Below are 14,894 nucleotides of genomic sequence, written 5' to 3'. Positions count from 1 at the left end.
TTATTCATGCCATACATGCTAAGCAAAACTGATTTTCAATTGCTAATGTACTAAAACTGGCATAGATTTAAAGTATGATAAAAGGAAAACTACCAAAATACCTACAATTGTTGGCTGTAGACAGTTGTGGTGGATGGCTGCACTCAGTGCTATGACATAAACACCAGCAGTTGCAGAATTTTTTGTGTTTTGGATACATAACAGTGCTGTTCACAATTCCTGGGTAGTGTCTGCTTAAAATTGGTAGAAAAATCATGCTCTGTACTTTTTGTTCATTTCAAGTCTTCTGCTACCTAAAACTTAACATTCAGCAAAGATCTGAGTGGTGTTTTTCATTCTTGTTCTTCTATGTTCGGCTGACAGCTAGATGTTAGCTGTACACTAACCCAAAGATAAGTTTTTCTACATATTATTACTTTAAGTGTATTCAGTGTCATCTGTGGCACGTGTGAAAGTTGCCTTATGTTAGGATAGGAGAAACATGTTGGATTGGTGCAGTGGGTTGGTGTTTCCCTGGGGTGATTGTAGTGAGGAAGTTAGTAAAGTGTCAGATGAAGCTCTCTGGTGGAGTTGTAGATTATGTTGTCAATAATTGAACAGGAAAGATAGATTTGTGTCCTTCAGGCAGAATTAAAAACTGAGTATTTTGAATTAGATGGCTTGAAGGGACAAAAACCAATCAGAGAACAACCTCATTTAGTTTTTGAGCTAGTAGAGTGTTCACTCAAAGGAATAAATTTAAGGCTAGGTCAGTAGAAAAGTCAAATAGAAGAGAGTTTTGATGCTAGGTAGCAGTCACAGGAGGGGTATAGACCAAATGCTAAAGGAAAAGCTAGGTGTTGAATGCCAGGTGACAAGCATTATGAAACCTAGTGCCAAGCTTAGCCAGGTGACAGAGAATATAGGGCCCTTGTGCAGAGATTTTGATGGAGAGGATCACGTACTTGCAAGAGTAGTGAGCAGCAAATAGCCTGACAAGCAATTTGGAGTATAGTATAAGTTATAACACACCCACACTCTCAGGTACATTAATGTCGGGTGTATTCTAGTGTTCTGTACTTCACAGAAAATGCGTTGGTGTTGAAGAATAACTGTGACCAAAAAATGGTGGCAAGATTGTCATTGATCATTATCAAGCAGTTGAGTATAATGTACAACTAGAGGGTTGGAAGGTTAGAAATAGGGCAATAGTTTCGCATGTCTTCCCTCAACCCTTTTTTAAACAGTGGTCTGACTTCAGCATACTTAATCCCATCAGGAAAGCATCAATGTTTTTGAAAGGTTGGTTGATTCTTTTTAGATTGTGGAGGTGCTAATAATTGATATTTTTTTAATCACATTAGTGGGTATCCTATGCCATCCAGCAGAGTTTTAATTTTTTAATGATAATATAATATTTGACAATGTTGATTGGAATATTCTCTTTCAAATTCTGAAGGTGGCAGGGGTAAAATACAGGGAGCGAAAGACTATTTACAATTTGTACAGAAACCAGATGGCAGTTATACGAGTCGAGGGACATGAAAGGGAAGCAGTGGTTGGGAAGGGAGTGAGACAGGGTTGAAGCCTATCCCCGATGTTAATCAATCTGTATATTGAGCAAGCAATAAAGGAAACAAAAGAAAAGTTCGGAGTAGGTATTAAAATCCATGAAGAAGAAATAAAAACCTTGAGGTTCGCCGATGACATTGTAATTCTGTCAGAGACAGCAAAGGACTTGGAAGAGCAGTTGAACAGAATGGACAGTGTCTTGAAAGGAGGATATAAGATGAACATCAACAAAAGCAAAACAAGGGTAATGGAATGTAGTCGAATTAAGTCGGGTGATGCTGAGGGAATTAGATTAGGAAATGAGACACATAAAGTAGTAAAGGAGTTTTGCTATTTGGGGAGCAAAATAACTGACGATGGTTGAAGTAGAGAGGATATAAAATGTAAACTGGCAATGGCAAGGAAAGCGTTTCTGAAGAAGAAAAATTTGTTAACATCGAGTATAGATTTAAATGTCAGGAAGTCGTTTCTGAAAGTATTTGTATGGAGTGTAGCCATGTATGGAAGTGAAACGTGGACGATAAATAGTTTAGACAAGAAGAGAATAGAAGCTTTCGAAATGTGGTGCTACAGAAGAATGCTGAAGATTAGATGGGTAGATCACATAACTAATGAGGAGGTATTGAATAGAATTGGCGAGAAGAGGAGCTTGTGGCACAAGTTGACTAGAAGAAGGGATCAGTTGGTAGGGCATGTTCTGAGACATTGAGGGATCACCAATTTAGTATTGGAGGGCAGTGTGGAGGGTAAAAATCGTAGAGGGAGACCAAGAGATGAATATACTAAGCAGATTCAGAAGGATGTAGGCTGCAGTAGGTACTGGGAGATGAAGCAGCTTGCACAGGATAGAATAGCATGGAGAGCTGCATCAAACCAGTCTCAGGACTGAAGACCACAACAACAACAATGTAATATTTTCCACATTATTTATTGAGACAGTTTTAAAAATCTGTGAGATATTCAGCTTCTTGGAGTACAAAGAGATTGGCTCTGCTATGTCAACATCTGACTTTGCCACATTTAGAATAATTCATTCAAGAACTCTGGTATTTGAGCTGGGTTTACAGTAAGGCTATCATCTACTTTAATACTAGATTTTTAATTACTACTATCTCTAATCCCTAACTGTGATTAGGCAATGGACCACACTGCTTTTGTCATACTTTTATGTTGTAACATTACATTTTTGTTGCCACTTGTTTGGCTGCCTTCACAACTTTTTAAAATACAGGTTTATAAACCTAACATACTCAGTAAAGTCCCTAGTTTTATTATATCTCACTTCATCATGAAGTTTCTGCTTCCTGGCACTAGAAATTTTTGCACCCTGAGTTATCTATTTAAATTTTTTTAGTTATTTTAGATCATGTGACTGTAAATATAAAAGTATCTTTAAACATTTCAAGGGAGCTACATAAAAATTGTAAAGTTTACTAATACAGGAAATACAGCTGTCGTAAAGCCATTCAACCTCTCCTAACTTGTTAGTAAACTAGCTGTTAAATGCAGTTGCATTCACATATCAGTAGACTTGTTACAATCAGTGATGCTGAGTAAGCAAGCTGCTGTACATACAATAACATCAGCTGCCCTCAGGTATCTGCCTGTTTGGATAAGCATACCCCATGATCTGCTCTTCACTCTCCTCCCTTCCCAAGCTGTCCCAGCAATGTCCAGTGTCGGCATGCAGAGCATTGCTACCAAGCAGTGCGTACAAAGAAGGGGCATGGGGAGGGACACACATCTGTGCATTGTGCTATTGAAGGAGTGTACAAGTATGGATTAAAAACACTGAATGTTGTCCTTCCTTATTGAACGATAATTTATTGTTGCCAATTCATACTTATTATGAATTGTGTCCTGTTGAAAATATTACTAACAGTTACTAACTTGTGTTTAGGTGATGATATTAAATGCGCTGTGAAGTTAATACCTATGATTAATCAATATTTCATACTAGTTTTTGTAACAGTTAAGCTCGGTAAGATTTTACAAATAACAGCAATCGCTATAAGCATACTGAAATTGTGAGAGCCAAAGTTACATAATACTCTTACAGAACAAGAAAAATATAAACACTTTTGTTTAAATGTAAGAGATTCACTACACTTTGCCTGTATTTTGCAGTTATTTTTAATATACATGAAATTTCTTTCTCAAATGGTTATAGACTGCAGTTAATACACAAAATTATATGTGAACTTCAGTTAATTGTCACTGCTTCCAGTTTCATGAATTAGCCTAATTTTAAGTATTAATGTCAAGTCCATTTAACTTCTTTTAAACCTTTCCAGAATGAGATTTTCACTCTGCAGCGGAGTGTGCGCAGATATGAAACTTCCTGGCAGATTAAAACTGTGTGCCCGACTGAGACTCGAACTCGGGACCTTTGCCTTTCGCGGGCAAGTGCTCTACCATCTGAGCTACCGAAGCACGACTCACGTCCGGTACTCACAGCTTTACTTCTGCCAGTATCTCGTCTCCTACCTTCCAAACTTTACAGAAGCTCTCCTGCGAACCAGGAGAACTTCTGTAAAGTTATAATAAAATAATATTTGGAAAATATTATCAAGATTGTAAAATAAATGTAGTGATAATTATAAGGCACTGTATTGTAGTGTTGTAAGGTAAACTAGAGCAAATAGGAGCAACAACAGCATACACTCATATTGAGATTGTGCTGGTTTTACAGCACAATGGCCAGCCCTGCGTTAACATGGTTGTTAGCTGTATAAACAAGGAATTGAGTAGATTACTTTTGACTGAAGCAGTCGAGTTATCTTTGCTATCCCTGTTGCTGCAGTTGGGAGCTGGGGATACACAAGTAGTGGTCTGCACATGAAGAGGAGTGGAAGGAAATATTAGCTAAGCAAAGTGTACAAAATGGAATTGGGCCACTGTGCACAAGACAACAGCCCTGTGGTTACTGGAGTCGGGTGGGCACATTTTTCTTAGATCAGTCAGGTTATAGTCACATTATTGAAAGAAATTAGAGCAGAATAGGAATATATGTAATGGTTTCCAGAAAAGTAAAATTAATTTGTTCCATCAGAGCATTTAGGGAGTTAGAAAACAGGCCAGACGAGCTTCTTGTATGCCTAAAAGATGTGGAAAATTCTGATGATGTGTTAGACATTCTGTATGTCTCTGAACACCAAATAGCATCAGGATAGAGAAGTTGAATATCAGGGATCAGTGAAGAGCATCATTTTCATGTAAACCAGGACTAGAACCATGTGCTTGTGAGTTGTTACTGGAGAATACTTCTCTGGTAATTTTAATGATCTACAGGTCGCCTCTAGGAAACAGCCAACGATTTATAAGAAATCTAGTTGCATTATAGAGCTGCCTGTCAGACAAGATAGAACAGTTCATAGTTTTTGGAGATTTCGTTGTAGATTTCTTAAGATACTGACAGGAGAAGTGAACTGGAATCATTGAGTGTTTCAATCTAATTTCAGTACCAAATTTCCCAACTTTTGTGCAGCAAAATGGTAGGGCACTAATGACATTTTAATAGACAGTGCTCAGGCTGAAACAATTAAGGTATTCTCAATTGTTAATGGACTATCTGATCATGATGCACAATTAATCAAAATAAACAATATAGTCCCTTACAACCCTGAAGTAGGTTGATACAGCGCAGTGAGGCATCATAAATTATCTTCACCAATAAAAAAAAGAGGAGCTGTCATTTGGTTCTGCTACTAGTTTTGATTGTGTTGACAGTTTTCGTTTGTTAGGAAAATTTTAACTAAAATGGTAAAATGGAGTGTGTAATTTATACTTAATTTTGTATTTGAAACTCGTATCTAGTTACAGAAAATACTGAAAGAGATAGATGTAATCATACTTGTTTATGATGTAAGTCATAATGGCTAATAATTGGATCTTTTGTTGCAGATATTACTAGATGTGAAACAACTTTTTATGAAACAACCATCCCTCGTAGACATTAACATTCCAGATGGTAAGAAATTCACAGTGTGTGGAGATATACATGGCCAGTACTATGATCTCATGAATATATTTGAACTTAACGGAATTCCTTCAGAAGAAAATCCTTATGTATCCTTTACGTTCGTGGCGTTAACCCATATAATGATAGTTGGACATAAATGCTTAAATCATAAAGTCAACTAAGCTGTACTCACCAACGATAACCCCACATTACTTGGGTTAAAGCTTTAATGTTTTAGAATAACATTTCCGAATCAACATGATACTTGTGCTGAGCAAAGAAGACAGAAATCACAGAGTCAATTAACAGAAGAATCTGTTCACTCTTGAGTTATTGCTAGAATCTTTTTCTATTACATTATGCAACCCTCAGTTCTGACATTCTTTGTGTGTTTGTAAAAGCCCACAATGTTTCAAAGTGTTTTATATATAACATTAAGTTGGAAGCATCCATATAATGGATTGGGTAAGTTAGTTTACAGTTTAGATGAAAGTGAGGGCATATTACATCCAATAGAACCATTCCTAGTAAAGCACAGTAGAGCTCAAAACAAGTTTTAGTCGGCTGTTTTACTTGGTTTCTTAATGCAAACAATGGAAGAATTAAGCTAACCACTTTACATTATAGTTGGTTTTTTGAGTGTTCAGCAGGCACATTAACAAGATTGAAAACATCATTGAGTTTTCAGTGTCCTTTCCAATGCTAACTAACAAAAATGTTCAACTACATCCTCTTGGCACTACAGCCCACTGCGTGAGATGCAGTGTAAAGTGGAGTTGGAGAGAGGAGCAAGAAAGTTGAGAACAAAGCGTAGGCTGCCAGCTGGCGGGAGGGGGGGAGACAGGCAGCAGTGGAATGGGCAGGACCAATGAGCTCACATTGGTGCAGACATAGAAGCTGTGTGTGGCACACAGTAAAGCAGAGAGAGAAAGGGAGGGCTGTGATAGAGGAAGACTGAACAGAGAAAAAGTAAGTGTGGAAGTGAGTGTGGGACAGAAACTGGTCAGATTTGGGGCTGGCAGGGCTGAGTTCCCAAAGGATGTGTTTTTAGGTCTATTCTCATCTACTTGACTAAGAGAAGCTGGTATTAGGGTGTAGCATCCAGGTGGCACTTCATGTGAATGAGCTATAGTTTTACAGTGTGTTATGCTTGGCAGCGCTGGATAATAAACCTTGTGTTTGGCTGTAGTTTGGCAGTGGCCATTCATTCAGGTAGAGGTCTGGCTAGTCGTCATGCTCACATGAAAGACTGTGTAGCAGATTTGGTATGTGATGTGATTTCTTTAACATGTGGTCGTGCCTCTGATGTGATACGATAGGGTATGCTTCTGGGAGGTCTAGCAGATCCTTCGCATTTCCCTTTCAGATTTTCTATGTTTCCTACTTCATTCAAACTTCAGAAATTTTGTTGTGTTCTGCCCACTCGTCTAATATAGGGGCGGACCGTCGTCGTATAGGGAGCACAACATCGGAAGCTGTGGCTGCGGGGCACGTCAGGCCAGTCATACCCCGCCATCCGGCCTTTGCTCTGGCAGAAACGTTCCCCGGATAACAATCAGAAGGGTATGTGGGCCACCTCCTGAGGCCCATAACCAGATGTAGGAGGTCTCAGCTGCTGCAATGTGGGCAGGTTGAGTTCTATTGGTAGGACGAGAGGAGGCAGGCGCGGCAAAGGATCTGTCTCCATGAGGCCATCCCGCGGTGTAGTGATGACACCCTCTGGCAGTCACACTGGTCAATGCATTCTGTTCCTGTTGATCCCAGCTGATTGCTTGATGTGACATTCTGGCAGGTTATGTAGAAATAAGGTCCATTGAATGCATGTTCACAAATCCTATCCAAACTCAACTATATCAATGAAGGACCGTTCGTATTCACCTCAAGTTCTTATTAACAATTTATAAACATAGGAGGAAAGTGAGATAAAAATTGGAGGGAAGTCTGATAAAGTAAAATTTATAAATACAAAGAAATAGATTTTTGCTCACTAGAATGGGTTGAGATAAAGGATGAAACATTGGAACATAGATAAGACAAAAACTAACATCAACAGAGAAAGGGAAGAGAAAAAAGAAGTTAGTGCAGAATTAGTCATGAAAATACGGTGAGATGAATTCCAAAACTTAAAGAGGGAAGAAGGAAAAATAAGTAGTCAATAAAGGGAAAACTTCATGGGATGGATGAGTAGTTCAAAGATGGTGAAAGGAAACATTAGACTAGTTTAGGTTTTATATTATGACCAACTGGGTGGTGGAGACAATCAAATGCTGTAATGATGTAGAGGAAATGCCTGCCTGTGAAGTTGTAAGTTAAAACGTTTTGCGAATCAGAAGTTGGTTTGAACCTATAGTGCTTTACTAGGCATAATAGACATAGTACCCACCCATCATCTGCATCGATAACTGCTCAACGGCTGGAACATACAAAAAATTGAATTGTTGACATGCCGGTCTCTCAGTGCCATCTTCACAACCCATGCCATACAATTCGTGTTCTTCATTATGAAAGTGGTTTGAAAAGTCCTTGAAACGGAATAGAAAAAAAATTCTTACATCACTGAAACTCTTTTTTATTGTTCAATGTAGTCTCCTTGTAGATTAATGCACTTGGTCCAACGATGTTCCAGTGCCTTGATCCCATCTCGAAAAAGAGTTTCCTCCAGGCCTGCAAAAAATTTTCAGTTTTGGGAAGAGGTAGAAGTCTGACGGAGCGATATCAGGTGAATAAGGTGGGTGTGGCAACGATTCATACCTTAGTTCATGTCATTTTGCCGTGGCGACGGCGTGTGTCGGGGCGCGTGTCAAGAGTCGCAGCACCCACCTTGCAGGTAACTTTTTCATTTCTAATTCGCCTGTTAAAATGTGATATACCCTTTCAGAAGACATCTGGCAAGCGTGAACAATTTCGTGCTCTTTCAATTGGCGATCTTCCATGACCATTTTGTGCACTTTTGCAATGATTTCTGGAGTAGTTGCACATCTTGGCTGACCGCAGTGTGGATCATCATCAAAGCTCTCCCGGCCAGATTTAAATTCATTTGTCTGCTTGGCAACAGTTGATTATGGAGGAGCAGAGTCCCCCAGTGTATTCTGGAAATTGGTATGAATGCCCTTTGCTTTCATACCTTTCTTTACAAAGTACTTAATCACTGCTCAAATCTAATCTCTTCACGGGAACAACAGAAGAGCCACGTCATTGCCACAGCTCTCTTCCAAGAGCACTGACGTGGCACATGTTTACAGGCAACAGTCCAATGAATATCACGTGAACAACTTGTTGCACTAGTGCTGACCTCTTGTGGTGATTCTAAGAACTTTACAAACCACCATTTTACTATCTCCCTTGTATTGTGTTCATTAGAATCATCCTTGTAGCAACCCTGGCCTCAATCTCTGCTTGCCCCTATCCCACTTAGACCTCTACCCCTACCTTGTCTACGCCTCCCAACAGCTTCCCAGTGTGTCAGTGTAGTTCATTTCATGTAATGCCGTACTGTTCTCTCCAGTCTCTCTCTTCCTCTTTTCAACCCCTGCTCTTTTGCCCCCGCCCCACAAGTTCCATCATGTACCACAAAGGAGTTCTCCTGCCTGCACCCAAATGAGTATGTTGAAGCCACATTTTTCCCTTTCTGCTTCCACTCCACTAACTGTCCTCTACCACCTCCTTTCCAATTACTTCCTGTTCCTCTCCACGTGAGACACAACATGTGCTCTCACCACTCAATCAATGTCAGGACAATACATAATCTTTTCAGTATTTTCTAGCTCCACACCCAAATTCAGTTGTACTGGATTGATCTAAGCTCCTTCACCCAATCTTAAATGAATTTTTGTTTCCCTGTCAACCCCATTTGACCAAAACCAGTCAGAAGCTAACATTGAACCTTGCCTCTCCCAATCCACATACCCTTGCAGTCATGACATGTGAGATATCACTGTCTTATAAGACATTGGAATTACATTGAGGACAACAGCAGCTGAAGTCCCCATCCAGAAGTTTGGTTTTCTGTGTCACTTAAGACAAATGGCAGGTTGACCAGTTTACTTCTGCTGTAACTCCTATGACCTCATTGTTGACAGGATGTTAAACCTATCTTTCCTTTTCCAACTATAACCTCTAGAGCACTTCTTCACCTCCAGTCTGGTCTTGCCGTCCTTTCCTAGGTCCATTCTCAACAAGACAAACTACTTTATGAAGAAAGAGGAGCTGTCTTCAATCATGAAACAGATCTGATGTGATCATTCTCTCTGAAAATGGTTTCCATCGTGCTTGTGACATATCACAGTGAATTCCTGGAAGGATCTCACTCCAGAAGTTCACCATAAGCTGCAAATTCTACTGCGACCCTTAGGACCATCCCAGAGTTACTACTTAGAATCCATATTCTTTATCGAGCCAACAGCCCATTCTGTATGCTTTGTAAAACCATAAACCTAACTATCCTAGGCACCACTTTGTTGCTAATTGTTTTGTACCCCAGAATGAATTTCTGCCTTATTTGATAATGCCTCCAACTCCTGGATCCCACCCTCTTACATTGAAACCGTCCACTTCTTGCTCACATGTGATCACTATCCCATTAGCATTTGAATCCTTGGCTACTTGTCATTATTACTGCCACCTCTACCCAAACAAGCCACCTGATCACCTTTGCTTTGCTGTGATTGAGTACTAACAATGTCTTGCCAGCCGCAAACTTGCCACCTCATTCTTTCGATGCCTGACCAACTATATCCTCATTTCTCTGCGTCATGCAGAAGATACAAAAATACATCCGCTGCAGAGCTGTGGCCACAAATAAAAACCGTGTGCATAGAAAAGCTGCCAACCACAAACAGGATGTCCACTTGACAGCTGCTATCCATTCCACACCAAAGTCTCCCATGTACAGGCTAACCATTCATAGATAGCACAGTCACATTGATGAGCAATTCTTACACAATAGGCTGAAAGTCTTTGTCTTCCACAGTCCCCATCCTCCCAAACCAAGCCAACAAATTCTCTGATGAGCCAAAACATTTTGACCACCTACTTAAGTGTATTGTCACACTTCTGGAACACAGTTCAGCAGCAATTCTACATACCATGGATTCGTCAAGTACTTGATAGAAATCTATCAAGGTTTGTGGCACCAGATACCTACGTACAGGTCACAAACTTCCTATAATTTACGAGCGGTTGGTTTGTGGGTGCAAAGTTAGCGCCCAATAGCGTCCCATTGGGTTGTATTAGGTTCAGGTAAGCTGAATTTGGTGGTCAAGACATCAGCACGAGTTCAGTATCATGTTCCTCAAACCATTGCAGCACGATTCTGTCCTTGTGACAATGACAGTTATCCTGCTGGAATGTGCCATCACTTTGAGGAATACATCAAGCTCAAGGGGTTACAGATGGCCACTACAAAGTTCATGTAGTCCACAGGTGTCATGGTCCCATCTAAGCCCACGTGAATGTTCCCCGAAACATAATACTGCTCCTACCGGCTTGCGTCTTTGGCACGCTGCATGTTTCAAGCAGCCATTCGCTTTTATGATGGCCAATCTAGACACTACCATCAACTTGGTTTAGCAATAAATGGGATCAATCTGACCAGGCAACATGATTCCATTGATCCACAGTCCAATCTCAAGTGATCTGTGCCCACTGTAATCATAATTGATGATATTGTTGGATCAACATTGGAATACGTAGTGGTCCTTGCTGAAGAACACCATGTTCAACACGGCGCTGACTGGAATGCTCCAAAACACTTGTGCCTGTGCCAGCACTATACTCTGCTACGGATTGCCACCTATCCTGCTGTAGAGTGTGGGCAAGCCTCCAATCCATATTTTCTGTAATGAGGTTTGGATGTCAAACTTCTTGTCAACTACTCGTGGCTTCAGCATTCTTCAACCACTTTCCCTAGATACTAATCACAGCAGCACCAAACAGCTGACCAGCTTTGCTGTTTCCAAGATGCTCGCTTGCAGGCACTGGACCACAATAATCTGGCTTTTGTTGAAGTCTTCTAAGTTGGCGTATTTTGGCATTTACACCTCTTATTGTCGCTAGAACAATTCCCCAATCTTCTCTGCTCCATACATATACTTCCCTTCCCTTACCATGTCATGTGCCTTTCATCACCAGCCAGCAGCACACCTTGGCATTTACACCTCTTATTGTCGCTAGAACAATTCCCCAATCGTCTCTGCTCCGTACATATACTTCCCTTACCATGTCCTGTGCCAGCAGCACACCACCTCACAGTGGGCAATGGTCATTATGTTTTGGCTCATCTGTGTAGATCCCCCATATCATATCCACATACACTTTTAATTTTCGAACCACCCAGCTTAATCCCTTAATCAGGAGTGGGCAAGAATTTGGCTTGCAAGCTGTGCCCTGTAACAAGTGCCTCAGTGCTCAGCCTGGCTGACCCATCCCCCCCACCCCCTACCATAGCCACACCATGCTTTCTGATTGTGAGGAGGAAGAAGAGGGGAAACTGGGAATGTGCCATATTTTAATGGCAATGCAGTTCCACTGCATACAACAAGGCTCTATATTTCACATTTTTGTACAATGTAGATCAAAAACAAAACAAATTTAGAATATTACTTAATTGCATGGAGCATTGAAGACTCAGTACATTTTTTTATCCGGTACAGATTATTGGCATACAGGCTGATGCAGACAGTTTCAAAGATTTTTGCACCCAGATTACCACATAATCATGACCTGTTTAGTTTTGTAATAGAAAAAAAAAATCATGCACATGTTGGTCAAAATATTGTAGCATGTCTGCAACCTGATCATGGAGAAGTGGAAAGTCTGCTTGAGGAAAGCAATGTAGACATTCTGGACAATTTAACATGAAAGGTTTTGTCTTTAAAAAGGGAATTACATAGCAGGTCAATCAGTTACATCTGCACATGCACTGGGGCGCTTTCAACTGGAACGTCAAACTGTCTCAAAAACAAGTCCAAATCAGATGTAATATTGGCATTGTTCTTAAAATGTTTAGAAAACTATCCTTGTAATTGTGTCAAGGAATTCTTTAGACCACAGGTTTTTTGTAATGCTAGTGAGCTTAGGGAACTGGACTGTATTTATCAGAATATGTCCATTCTACAATGCAATTTTCTTTTGAAATGCATCTCTATCAAATCCGGAAGATGATGTTTCTCACTTTGCAGTGTCTTATTGTGACCAGTCAAGTTCACTTAAAGTGCGATCTACTCCGGATGTTCTAATTTTCATTCCTGCACTCATTTTCCTTCATAAATTCAACAATAGTGGGTTTCAGATTGTAAAATAATTCCAGGTATGCCCCTTTACTTAACGCTCATACTTTGCAGTTATATATAAACTCTCCAAACTGTTTGTTCAATTCTATTGTTTCAACTGACTGGAATAATGCATGTGACATCAGAAATTTTACTTTTTGTACCACCAATTTCTTCGTGTGTTCCATACATGCAACTTTATCACCAAGTACTTCTTGATGTACTGAGTAATGAATCTTGTCTGTCGACTGTTGTAATTTTGCCCTTTCATTGTCAACTAAATACATAAATTCTTTCTGCGTGGTATTTTAATGTCATTTTTTAGCAGATTTGCAGTACTCATTGCTTACACAAGTGCACAATATATATTGAGAATTCTCATACCTCCATTCTCCCATTCATTTTTAAAGGTTTGGACAATAGACCACCATACTGCCTCTTTCTGTGCAATCTGCCATCTGAACTGGAGAGAGCTATGCTGACTGAAAAATGCCACACTGCAATACTCATTGAAATGTCGCACTGTTCCGTGTACTTCAGAGTAGGACCAAGCAAAGTTGAGGTAGGGCAGGCCTTGTCCTGCACACCTGAAGTGTGGTATGCTGTGGCTAGCCCTGCCCTTAATTGTCATTGAGCATATCCCTTTTTACCCAGTACAAGATAAGTCATAGAGTCTTAATTTAAGTAAGGTAAAGCTGTCATCAAACCACATACTGGTTTGAACACCACAATGCTTTTCCAGCCTTGGTCCTGTCGGAGGCGTTACGCCATTGAATTCCTCTGATCTATTGAACTGACTTGTCCACCCATTTCTATGGTGACATACAGTTTAACATGGACATAAAATCATGGTGCCACACCTCATTTTTACATCAATAAACATTGCCAGAAGTGAAAGGTGACAGGTATAAATCCTAGTGTGGATTGGGATTATAACACAAGACCTTCAGATTAATAGTTCGGCCCTTTATCACTGAGCTGCCAAGTTGCATATCATATAAAAAACATAAAGGTACATAATAATTTTTCTGTTTGCTTGGATGTACAATGCCTGTAGTCAGTACCGTAGTGCAACATTAGAGGAGCCAAAATAATGTGGCACAACCAGTTGATGAAGTGGAGAGCACTGTGCTAAGTACTGCGGTGGGGCGGAGTCAGTTGTCTGAATTCTTTCACTTATCGAAAGTCCACCTACCTCGATATCCTTCTTTCCCATGTCCCTTCACTCTGTAGTAGCAGATACGTGCTAGGCAGTGTAAAGCAGCATTGATGAAACCACTACCTAATACCTACCACACAGAGGCTGCGTAACTAGAGTTGAGTCATTCCTGAAAGTTCATTTTTTTTTTTTTAAATCGATCGTTCGGAGGATACAGTCCACTTGCAGAAAGCATTTAAAATTAGTTTGAATCTGCTTTATTCATGTGGAAACACATGAAATGGCTATCAGGTCTGCATTTAATATGGTAATGCTCTATTGTTCAAAGTTCACTGTCTGTACAACATAGTTTCACTCGAAAAGCAGCAGGAATTTTTGCAAGTCTGACCTGACTAATTTTCACATTCTACCAGATACCGACCCACAACTATTCGCGAGTTAAACATTTGGTCATTTCGGTGGTCTTCTTCGAAAGAAGTGCTCACCAAACTATTTCCTACAGATCACGAAACATGCCACGCTGAACGGTTACTACGACCAGGAAGTTCACACGCTCATAACTGTCAAACTATTTAATTTATAAACACCAAACTTTCATTACAATGTTCGTAACTCCAGTCACTTCAGTCCCGAGGTATTTGAACTGCAATTAACTCACTATTCCTTCATTTTGCAGAGCTATCTAACATGGTGTTATCTGTAGGCCGATTAGCAAGCGACTCTCTCAAACTATTCTACTCACTGCCCACTCCGCTATATTCACACGGGATCAGCTTAATTCTGATTGCCTGTTGATCTAAACGACCATTCAGAATGTTCCTTCCAGATCATTCTCACGGCAATACTTGCCTTATCCAGTCAGTAATCTGATAGTAATTAATGTCACTAAGACTTCAATTTCTAGGATATTGTTTAATCAAAGTTTGAATTATTCAAGGAGTAAATATAAAAATGC

General features: G+C 40.0%; 1 protein-coding gene across 1 annotated transcript in view; it reads left to right on the top strand.

The window, feature by feature from the left end:
* LOC124795381 (serine/threonine-protein phosphatase 5) overlaps positions 1-14,894 on the top strand; it is a 103,793-nt gene that overhangs the window by 18,721 nt on the left and 70,178 nt on the right. Inside the window, exon 5 of the mRNA XM_047259391.1 lies at positions 5,455-5,619. Within this exon, the coding sequence (XP_047115347.1) occupies positions 5,455-5,619 (165 nt within the window). The remainder of the gene's footprint in view (positions 1-5,454; positions 5,620-14,894) is intronic.

The sequence above is a fragment of the Schistocerca piceifrons genome, chromosome 4 (genome assembly GCF_021461385.2).
Source record: "Schistocerca piceifrons isolate TAMUIC-IGC-003096 chromosome 4, iqSchPice1.1, whole genome shotgun sequence".
Lineage (NCBI taxonomy): Eukaryota > Metazoa > Arthropoda > Insecta > Orthoptera > Acrididae > Schistocerca > Schistocerca piceifrons.
The sequence above is the reverse complement of the archived record's forward strand: the minus strand, read 5'-3'. Positions and strand labels throughout refer to the sequence as shown.